Source organism: Notothenia rossii, assembly GCF_949606895.1.
Source record: "Notothenia rossii genome assembly, chromosome: 1".
Taxonomy (NCBI): Eukaryota; Metazoa; Chordata; class Actinopteri; order Perciformes; family Nototheniidae; genus Notothenia; species Notothenia rossii.
The window spans coordinates 76,050,637-76,062,750 of NC_136912.1; the positions used below are offsets into that span (position 1 = coordinate 76,050,637).

Genomic DNA, 12,114 nt, shown 5'->3' on the forward strand with positions numbered 1-12,114 from the left:
ATTAAAAGTTGATAAATCAATTTAGCGAAAATTAAGGCTATTAAAAAGTATTAAACGGCATTTCCCAAGGTATTAAGAAGGTCCACAGCAACGACAACATGAAACACCCTTTAATTTACTGAAACGACAATTCGGGAAACCCCCCAAGGCGGCCCCATGCATAGCGCGCCGTAAAATGCTGCTTATTATTTTAAGTTTCGTTGCCTTGCTCCACTCTGTGGGGGGGGGGGGAACTAAACGACTACGGTAACGGGTCCCAAGGTGGGTAGACCGGCATACGCAACGCTCTGGGGGTCCAACGGCTCCGTGTTTAAGCCCTATATGATCATTTTCTGATAACGATTAAATAGCCCGCCTCCCTCTCCCCACGTCTCCTGCTGCTGCTGGGCTGTCAGAAGAGGAGGCAGGCACCGTTTATTAAATATTATTATATTATTATACGGAGAACAGAGTCGTTATCAATTTGTTTTAAAGCTCAATACATAACAAAGAAAACCTCTGACCGGCACTTTTCTAATTTTGTACGGAAGATTTAAACTTTAACGGACATGTTGACCGGCGGAATATTTTTTTTACGGAAACTCTGCCGCACGGTCCCCTCGTTCCTTGGAAGAGGCGGTGAGGTGGGTGTTTTTCATCTGCTGTGGACTACCTGAGAGATATACACCAGGAGAACACGCCGTCCACCGCGGAGAATAAACAGAAGGGCAACCATGGCAACCATGCTCCGGGGTCTTCTTCACTGCTTTTGGTGTATTTCGGGCGGCAGCAGCGCCACTTACAGGCCTGGCATATGTACTACATCGTTTCCAGCATTTCCAGCGCTCTAGTGTGAACGGACACGTTAATGAATCGAATGCGTGTGAACGGAAGCCTTTTTTGTGCTTGCGTATGCGTTTTACCGTATGCGTCCTCGTGGGGCCGGGGTCTAAGCCAAACTATATCCGGTCACAGATATCTGCTATTTTAAAGTAAAGTCAACACATATCGACCCTAAATATAGTCTATATTAAGAACGAAAAAAAGTCATAACATATATCCTTTTTTGTAAACATATGACAAATGTGTGAGGGTGATGACGTCAGAGCATCGTCCTATGTGCCAGGGTTTAGCCCCGGACAGCCCCAGCCCAATTTAACCCCTGGGTATTTGAGAGGGAGCTCCTATATGGCATTACTCCGCTGAAGCTCACCAAAGTTTAATATATTTCATAGTTCAAAGTTTTGTCAATTGTTTTGTTTATTGGTCAAATACTGGTTTCTGAGGAGTTTTACTGGAATGAAAGAGCACAGAGTACAGAAGCAACAAAGCAGCATACTGCATTAAACCTGACCTTCACAGAGAGGTTGAAGTTCATGTGGAGAGGAGGCTTCAGTAGTCTGTCTGCACTCTGTTTAGTTTTGCTATCTTACAATCAATATAGTAAACGTGAGGTAAAGTGTGTAGCCAATGTAACCGGTTAGAACTCAAAGTTGCGATGAGGTCTTAAAATGTATGGAAAGGGTCTTAAAAAAGGTCTCAAAAGGTATTAAATTTGACTTCAGGATTCCTGCATATACCCTGTAAATGTATGTTAACAAAAACATAAATACAACAATGTTATCCAAAAAAATACAATTTATTACTTTGTGTTATTAAGGAATGATGTTTAAAAATACTTGTCTGCAATTCCTTCTTCATTCTCACCTAGCAAAAGCAAAGTCATACTTTCATTATCTCCCTTCCTTTCAAATCTGATTGATTCTCACACTTACATTTTCAATTCAACCACAGCGTTACTTGATGGCCTAAAGCAAAAGCGCAAAAATAGAGTCTTAAGTAAACAAGTTCGGGGACAGATACAAGGTGATGGAACTGTAAAACAGCAAACAGCTGTTCTTTAACGCAAGTCCACCAACACTAATCAATTAGCTCAAGCGCACAAATATGTTCCCCGGCAAAGAAGTCAAGCGGCAATATTATAATCACATCTGTGTTTTCTCAGCGCGCGGCCTCAGCCGTCATGTCGAACAAGATTGATGGTGTGGTTACTGGGCCATTACATTCATATACCTCTCACCCTAGGTCTTTTCTCGTGGAATGACCTCTCTCTCTTCTTTCATATCCACCTCTCTCTCCTTCTGCCTTGGTTTTGATCCCTCTCTCTTTCTTCCTCAGACTTATCGAACAGGCGTCTCTACTGGTTGGACTCCAAGCTGCACCTGCTGTCCAGTGTGGACCTGAATGGAGACAATCGCAAAGTGTTGCTGTCCTCCAATCAGCAGCTGGGACACCCCTTTGCCCTCACTGTGTTCGAGGTATGGAAGAATTAGTATACAATAAATCCACATAATTACCTCAACCAATGATGTTTGGATCCTGTGAGTAAACCGTTTTTTGTATTTGCAAGAGAACCACTCTATGCTTTTTACACATTTTCCACAACAGATTTGACTACTTATTTATTTTTTCCCATTTTCCAGAACACACAAGATGTTTTTTAGATTGATTGATTTCCTTCAAGTTGGCTGTTGCTTTTTAGTTATTACTGGTGTGTTGTGAAAATTCAAATCACAGAGACAGTGACACTGTGACGGCACAATCTAGATATATCTTCTTTTTTTTCCATAATGAAATCATTGTTCTCTTCAGCAGCCAAATATCCAGTCTTGGGGATTAAAGGTTTTCTCCTTCAATCAATTCAGAGCAATTTCGCATTTGATATATACAACAGCAATATCAGGCTAAAAAATGTTACACAAACAAATACACTTCCTTTTTGATATTGCCATCAAATCTATTTTAAACCATCTTGCTTATAAAGTATGAATGAAGATTACTATATTATTAAAATAAAACTAGGTTAGATAACCTTACAATTCAGCATGAATAAAAACATGTTATTTGCAGTGTTTGTGCTGTCCTTTTTGACCTCTAAAGGTAAAAAGACACCGAAAAACAGATCTGTCCTCTCTTTTCTCTGCCTCGTGGGTGACACTTCTCATATCTTGATTGCCATCTTGTAAGTGTATTTTTAGATATTTGCCAGCCAAATGTAGGTATTAGACATGGGTTGTCCAAAGTGATTTGTTCAAATGTTTCTATCTTCCTTTTGTTAGAGATTGACTGAGGATAAATGAGAAATAGAGATGATAGAAGAAGTATAACAGCCAGATAAACCCAGATAATTATCTGTTCATGAGCTGAACATTATAGAGTCACAGTAGAGTACAGCAATCGATGGAGCTCATTTGGTTGTATTTATTGAGGCAGGAGTGAGTCAGTCTGTTAGAGCCTATCAAGTATAGATGATGTAAATGATGTAGGTGGAAAATAGAAGCAGTGGAGAGCAGAGGAGGATGAGGGCGAGGAAGTGGGAGGTGAAATGTGATCAGTAGGAAGTGCTTTTCTCCATTCCTCTCTTTGCTGCACACACTGTGAGGATGAGAAGCAAAGACATCCATCATGTCCAGCTGAGTGTTCTTGGGGGTGTGCTCGGATTTGTGTGTATGTGTAAAAGAAGAGGAAGAAAACCAACGTTTCGAGCAGGCAGTGAAAGTTCATCTCTGGAGATTAATAGCCCTCAGCTCTCTGTTCTTTGTTCTGTTCTGGATATGATACAGAACAAATTAAAAATCCCTTAACATCATACTATGTACTAAAGTTTCCTTACACTGCAGAGGTAAGTCGCAGGGTTTCTATATCAAAGTCTGAACACAGCACCACCAAACGCACACATACAAACCCTTCCAGTCAGGCTCCACCCCCTGCCGAGACACCGAGCCCAGAGGAAAAGTAGGCTGCAGAGTCCTTCAGAGAGCAATGTTTTCTCTTTCTCTGGCTTTAGTATCATGGCATTACGTTGTATCCCCTCTTAGAAAAACAAAAGTGCTGAGGCTCAAATGTGTCCTTTTACCATGAACTCAACAACGTAGGAGGATTTAAGCAGGCTTTAACTGTGATTTACGCCCCCACACAGGTGTTTTCATTTATTCTATTTGATTAGACCTCTGCTCAGGCTGAAGCTATGCTTGATATTATAAAATATTCACCAAACTAGTTGTCCCTCGCATAAAATAAAGCGGATATGTCGGTTACACATCAAAGATATTTGCTTATCCACGTGAAAACAGGATGGGGAAGTTACTACTTGCAGAGCTAGGTGGTGATATGTTTAGCTGTATGGCGAGCTAACATGTAGCACACTAGCTGGGCTAGTTAGCCTAGCACTTTTTTCATAATAGCCTCCACAGCTTCATCTGGCATTTTACTCATCATTGCATACCATTTATTTCAATTAAAAAAGTAATTAAAGGGGGAAAATATAGCCCTCAGAATTACCAAATGTCCTAACAGTCAGTTAGCAAGCTCATCAGCTTGTTAGCTTAGCTTGGTCATAACAGGACACAAAAATCCTGTTTAGGCCTTTAAAGCTTTAATTTAAAATGTGTTGACGCCAGGACCAAAAAAAGGATACGATGCAAAAAGTCTGACAAAAAATAAAAATAGACAATTGCCTGTCAAATTAAGCTATATAGTTTGTGTTGACAATAAAACAGGACACACATTCTTGAATTCATCAGTCACACAGGGATCAAATTAATTGGATTTAGAGTAAATATTCAAACTAAAGCGAAAACACAGTTTTAACGGAAATAATGAGGAAATGTCAGTCAAGCCCTATCTGTCCACACCCCCAGATAAGAGGTCCGCTAAAGTGACTACAAACACCTGTGTGGGTGTACCATGCATGTGTAAAGCTTCAATACTTGTCTGCAGTTTGGTGGAGATTAACACAAAATGTCTCCTAACATAATTGTATTCATTCACAGATAACACCAGCCTACATAATTTTTTCATAACTAAGGCTGACACAACAAAGAGATAAAAGTCAAATCCAGACAATCAAAGGCTTCCAAATGTTGATTGGGTTTGCTTTGTTTAAGCTTTTATTTGTAGTTTTCTGGCATGACTTCTAAGGAAAGAAATGAGGCACCAAAAGTGCATCAGGCAGAAGTGTCAGTCAAAAAGGGACCAGCATTTGTCAGAAGGTTTTTCTCGGACACAATCAAAATCTTAAAGAGCTGTTCTCCACTTGACCCTAAATAGACTTCACATCCATTTTGATGCAGTCTCTCCCCTTGATAATCGGAGACAGACTAAAGTGATGCAATGTTATGATAAGCAGAGCTTATGTGTGCATGTGTATACATTCTAGGCTATTATTTGACACATCATTGAAAACTCACCTTGATCGTACAAAGAGAGCAATGACCTTCTCAGGTCCGCATTGATGTTGGAAGCTTTTGAAGACAGATACGAAGATTGACAGTGAGAAACTGAAAGAGAAAAACGCCTGCATAGACTGACAGAGAGCGAGAAAGACATCCTCAGAGACAGTAAGGAAAAGGGGAGATGGAATGATAGATTTGAGTACTGTTTTATTAACATGGCTGATATTTGTCTTTCATTGTTTCAACCAATACTGTCATATGAGTAAAGGTTATCTGATTCTGAGTGAGGTTGAAGATGAGGCGATAGAAAGCTCAGTGTAAAGAAAGGGGAAGGTGAAAGAAAGGTCATCTCCACCGATAACCCGGCACGAATATAGAGCGTGGATTACAGCTATGACTGAACCAACACAGAGATACACAGATGTATACACCCAGCAGACAAATCTGTGACTGGACTCCTAGATCCTTGCCCTTTAAAAAGAACCACAACTGTTAGCACAACCCCAAACAAAAAAATAAATACCTATAGGAGCCTGATACCTCTTTCCCCTTTCTGTCTAACACTCACCTTCTGGATTGTCTCTTTCTCCTTCATTTATGTTTGTAACCTTACGAAGATCTCATCGCCTGTGTGTCTTTTGTTACTATCAAAAGAAATTGTGTTTTTCCTAATTGATGTGTGTGTACATGGATGGAGCAGTCTGCAGTTGCCATAGAAACCAAGTGTCATAACCACTTCAGAGGCTTTTCCTTTTATACCTTAATACCACTAAAGAGAATTGGGAGGAAGTGTTAGAAAAGAAGAGACATGGAAAGAAAGGAGGAAACTGAAGTGAATGATGAAAGCATGATCTCACGGGTCAGGGCTGGCAGTATTTATTCCTTTATTTCTTACAAAAGATGCACTCAGTAAAGTCAGTGGTAGTCATGGCTGTCATGTTTATAGTGTTGTTATACATTATTTTACAAGAGTCCTTTTTACCTACTATAGTAAGTATAGTAGTATAGTATATTTGTCCTTAAAAATAATCATTATCAGTGTTTTCTGATTCACCCTAGATTGTAATTGTATGGTTGATTACTGGAACCAAGCAGCATTACAGTGAATATTTAAGGGAGGAGTCTCAGGAGGTAATTGTTGTATTAAAACAGTATTGTGGGGAAACAAACTTTAACACAATAAATCTCCTTGTGTTTAGCATTAGTATGTCATACCAAAACTGTACAGTCAGAGCAAAGCAGGAAATTACTCGGTGCCACACACTCAAAGAGCTACATATTCATAATAGGCCAACATATACATATCTCTCTGTCTGAATGGATTGGGCTTCAAACTGAGCCCGCTGGAACAGAGCTGTTCTTTCTGTTCATGTATGAATAAATGAGAGTGAATAATTCAACTGCTAGAATGTATTTAGGTTGGATTGTTTTGTCTAACTCTTTCTTTCTTTTTATCCAGGATCGTATATATTGGACAGATTTGGAGGATGAAGCGATATACAGTGCCAACCGACTGACCGGACATGATGTGGTGAAGGTAGCAGAGCACCTGAACAACCCCCTGGACCTGGTGGTGTTTCATGAACAGAGGCAACCCAAAGGTAAGACATGCAGTAATCCATGAGATGGACATATGTTGTGCTTTTTTAGATCCACTTCGTTTAAGAATTCACTTTCCTAAACTGTTTGAAATAATAACCAAATAACCTATTGTTTGTGGTGAGTAAATACCTTAGTGAGTGCGTGACAGCTAACAATCTCTATGTGTGTGTGAGACACGAAATGGGCATGTGTGAGTGTGAGACTGTTTTTATGATTTTGTTTTGTGCAAAAAGTCTTGTCTGAGTGCCAGTAGGAGGCTAATTGCATTATCTTATTAATAAATGAGGAGTTCTGCTCCAAGAGATATCACAGAAATAAACATGTTTTGACAATGTGAACAAAAGGATGACATACAACTAACTGGGCCAAACGCGATAAAATGGAGATGAATTTTGATTTCTAGCTGCCATGTGCAGATACTAGTAGTTCTCATAAGTAATCACTTGATAATTTCTGACCTTGAGTAAAATAATTTGTGATGTGTCTTGGTCTCGGTGTTTGATCTTTATCTTTTGCTCTTCACATATGTTTTTTCCTCTCAAAAAAAATGCTAATCTAAATCAAAAAGCACAAATCCCCCATCAAATATATTATTCGCCACAATGCATCTCTTCACATATTGGATCATTATTTTAATGTCTACATTTTTGGACATTGTTCTTTAAAATAGTTTCTCAATAATTGATATGCCAGTATATTCTCTTCTTTATTATATATATTTCTTATGTATTCATTTGTTTTCATTTATTGTTGTTCAGACAGCTTTATTTGAAGCCTTGGTTCCATTTGTAGAGCTTAATCTAGACCTAAGGGAAGTAGAAGAAGAGGATGGAATAATGGATATATCATTTTTTATTTTTTCAACTTTTTATTTAATATCTCCCTCCAGCCTTCGACTTTCTTTTCACGAGTAGTCCGTCCTTATATCTTTACATCTCATTTTATTTGATTTTATGTATTGCTTTTTTCTCTCCCTTTCGGTCCATGCTGCTCTTCTCCTCTCCTCGTCCAGCCTTCACATTTCTTACCCCAGCACAGAATTAAATGTGATGTGATAATGTGTCATGGCATTTCAAAGACTTGCTTTAACCAGAAGAGATTCATTTCTTGTTAATAATGAAGGCAGGTATACAATATATTTGAAGTTTCATTTGGACAGCTGCTCATACTAGATACTTGACATGCTGAGTTACTATACATGTATTCCCATCTTATTAGAATATTACTGTGTGTCGTGAGTGATGTTGCTGCTTCCTCTGACAGCTGGTGATGCCTCTGATGTGCTGCTCTTTAAAACCACTGCAGCACAAGTTAGGAGGAAAAACCAATTGCGACCTGACCTATTTCCCTCATGACAAGAGCAGCACCATTTTTCCATGAAACTGAGTCTTGGGTTTGGAACTACATGTTAATTTTTCAGAGCAAGGAATGGATATAAAAAACTTGTTTTAACACCACCACCTTTATCTAAGCATCACTTTACTGGATCATTCCCTATATAACACTGTTAAACGTCTTACCAGCATCTATTTCATGTTGTTTTTTAGTATGGTACACCATAATGTTGGTAGGTGATATGTAGTACAAGTAGTTTTGTTGACAAATGTGATCCTGGGCTTACATTGGTCAAGACCCCGTTCTCTGCATTGGTCTTTCTACATTTGGGTCAAGAATTGCCCCTAAGCCAAGACTGAATAAACAAAGTATAATTTATACATTCTATACATTTCATATTATATATGTATAATGCAAAAAGAAACGTTGTTATTTTCATTTGTCCTAATGTGCTCACCAGGACAAACCTTCATTTCAGTTCACAATTACTTTCAGGGGTGCTGTCAAGTTTCAAAACTGGGGCTCTGTCTTAAATTCTTAATAACCTTTGTGTTTTAACTATTTTGGTCTACTGTACATGTACACCTCTGCGCTCATCACCCTGGAGCGTACATGCAGTTGGGAAAAGCACCAAATGTTTAAAACATGTCTTTCTTGGAAGTTTTCAATATATAGTTTTCAATGGAGATGTAAGACTTCAAAACATGTAAAGTATCTGTAAGAAAACATACATTTTTTAATTGAATCAAGGGATAATGTAAAACCTGTACTTAACCCAACCATTTGTAATCCTCTCTTTATGTCTGCTTGTGTCCCTCCAGCCCCAGATACCTGCAACTTGGGCAGTCTACCTAACGGTGGATGTGAGTACCTCTGCCTGAAGGCCCCCCAGATCACAGACCACTCTCCCAAGTACACCTGTGCCTGTCCTGATGGCATGGAGCTGGGACCGGACATGAGGCGCTGTGCTATAGGTAAGTCGTTCACGCTCTGAAACCAATAAATCACAGAGAGTCCAGGAGCGTACTCAATTAGAGGGATTGTGCAGAGAAATGTCACATGAACGTACTTGGCTGCTATCACAGTGACATGATGGAGTGCCAGGCCATACCGATGTTCCCTGGTTTCACTCTCACTGCAGCACTGCTGACGGGAGTCCACCTCATAGTCCAGTATTCATACATATCTTTTAAAAATGTTTTCTTTAAACCAGTCAGTATGCGAAACATTTATTCTGTGATCTGAATAGAAGACTAGATAGCTGTGCATAATGTCTTATAAGGTTGCAGGTGGATTCTCCCTGCTTCGCTGTGTTCCCAGCTCACCTCCATTATTTCACTGGCCTTATTTCCCACAATCAGCCACTCCAGAGCCTTTGCAGTCACTGCATTTGTTAAGTTGTCATCCTTAATAAACGTGCACTGTTTTGCATTGCCAGTTTGCACAGGTGAGAAAAAAGGAGTTGATAAAGAGAAATTAGGATGTATGTAGGCCACCATTCAGAGGATCCCTCAGAGACAGGAAGAGCAATTGAGAGAGAGAACATTTGCACTCACACTTTTTAGACTTCCTAATGCAGGACAATATTTCTTCTGAGTTCTTATTAAGATGTTATAAAATGTCCCCTTATAATATGTTCCTCTTGCTATCTGCTTTGTGCCTAATTATGGAGCAAGGTATTATCAATTTTACAGTAACCATAGAACCTTTAGAAATGTATTTGGTTTCCCTGTGCCCCGTTCATCCTCATCCCTAATAGAGGATGTGTTATGTTTGCTTAAACTAGAAACACACTTGCCATTTAGGGATGTTATCTTATTTAAAATGTTTTTTACCTGGCAACCTCTCTAAACTTAATTTGTCTGACTAACAGTTGAATTGAGTTGATGGATTTTGATCATTTTAATTACATTTGCAATGTCGCAAAATGTCATACTGAAAGATATCCTGATCATTTTTTCTTGCATTATCAACTAGTTTTATATTCACTTCTGGGGAATTAGGAGTATGGTTTGACCTTCTAATTCACCATTACATGCTGTTTATAGATGCACACACTCGAAATAAAACATCTGCAAGTAAAATACAGAATACTTATTATATTATTGTCCTGTTTCTCTTGTGCAGTTCGACCCAGAACAACCACAACAGCTGCTCCAACCACTACCACCACCACCATCACAAGCACAGCACCCATAACAACCACTACAGCAAGCTCTACGACAACTAGCACAACTGCTGCCACGACCAAAACCTCCCCAACCACCACCACAAAATCCACCAACACCACCTCTGCTGCTACGACTCTCAGGCCCTCAATCAGACGCCTGACGACATCTCAGACCCCCCGCAGAACCTCCACGGAGCAGCCCCGGACCCCCGCTGCCACCAGCACAGAGACGACAAGATTTAGCAGCTCAAGTCAGTCATCCACATCCACACACACACCTCTACTGGGCCCCGTGGCCCCCAACAGCATTCAGAGAGAGAGCAACGGCAACCTCTCCCACAGAGGTAAGGAACATGGTGAGCAGGGTTTCTTCATAGAGTTTCTGCGAGGTGTTTGCATACAGCATGTTTTGTTTTTCTGTGAGTGTAGCACTCCAAAGCCATCTTTACTACCTGCTGTTAAAACAGCGGGGAGCTAAAAACGACTACTTACATCGGTTTCCCTCCTCCTTCTGGCTTCTCTTCCCCTACGCTTCTCTGTCTGACCATCTGTCTATCTACTGCTGGTCTTGTTTTACTCTTTTCTCTCTTGCACAGACACGATCACTAGTGTATCTCTCGGTCTGCATGCTGTCGGTCCCCCATGAGCAGCTTGTAACAGAGCTGTCAGAGCTAACAAACGACAGTCCCCTCCATTCTCACCTTACACCTCTAATCACTCATCCTTACTTTCTGACAGCCTCTCTCACTCTCTTTGTCTTTACCCTCCTACTCTTCTCCTTCGCTCTAAAACTGTCTCTTTTTCACACAACTCATGCTTTGCTGGCTCGCCAGAAAAATCAGGCTTTGCGGTTTGTTGCCCAGACAAACAATGACAGCAGAATATAACAGCAGTGAGAACAATGCTTTACAAAGCCACACTAAGAGTTAGTGTGAATTTAGAAGTGTAGTAGGAGTCTTGATTGACTCCACAAAGGAAAATGTCTAAACTACTTGGATGCACACAACATGCTGCAGCCTGATTTTCGTCATAAAATCCTCCAGATTGTTTTGAACTGTGGATGTGTGCGTGTGTTTTCAGTGTGGTCCACTCACTTCCCTGCCACCCATAGCAGGAAACAGTAAAACAATGTCAAATCAAATCTACTGATGAATGCAGTTACTTAGTCAATTTGGAATAACATTTAGCCAATATAATATAATTTAATATTAAGGCTCACTGCAAATATGGACTATGAATAGAAATGAAAGTAAAAGGAAAAAGTGGTTGGCAATTGAGAAAGATTGCAAGCTGCTGCACTGTGTTTGAACTCCGATTTGAGAATATTGCATTTACATCAGAGGCATTTCTCATTGTATTGCAAAACCAGGAGAGCAAAGACTGAAATTGGAAAAGTTATACAGAGAGAAAGGAATGAGGATGAAAGTGAGAGTTGGAGGAAAAGGAAGAGCTAGACACATAAGAAGGACGGAGATATGCATTAGATAAAGAGGGCAGAGGAAAACTAGGGATTATTAAATTATAAAATACAGTAAGGCCGTAGAGGAACAAAACTGAACAGAGCACAAAAAGAACCATGGCAGTCCAGCATTCAAACGTGGAGGATGGAAATTGTAAAATGTCCTAAAGAAATCTCTGTTGGGAGGTAAAACAGCACTAACAGGAACAAGGAAAGATGGGATTGACAAGAGACAAGAGAAAGTGATTTTCTTGGAATTAAAGAGTCTCGTCACTCCGGGAGCGCTGGGTTTTTCAGAGATGTTTCCTCTCCTCTCTGTAATTGTCAGCTTCCCC

At 39.9% G+C, this 12,114-nt stretch overlaps 1 protein-coding gene across 5 annotated transcripts in view; it reads left to right on the forward strand.

Annotated features, from left to right (window-relative positions):
• lrp8 (low density lipoprotein receptor-related protein 8, apolipoprotein e receptor) overlaps nt 1-12,114 on the forward strand; it is a 163,354-nt gene that overhangs the window by 137,612 nt on the left and 13,628 nt on the right. For 3 of the 5 annotated variants that reach the window (XM_079668092.1, XM_079668088.1, XM_079668090.1), the window contains exons 13-16: nt 2,158-2,297; nt 6,673-6,814; nt 8,972-9,124; nt 10,278-10,676. In XM_079668092.1, coding sequence (XP_079524218.1) covers nt 2,158-2,297; nt 6,673-6,814; nt 8,972-9,124; nt 10,278-10,676 — 834 coding nt within the window. The remainder of the gene's footprint in view (nt 1-2,157; nt 2,298-6,672; nt 6,815-8,971; nt 9,125-10,277; nt 10,677-12,114) is intronic. The other 2 variants (XM_079668089.1, XM_079668091.1) reach the window with 1 other exon arrangement.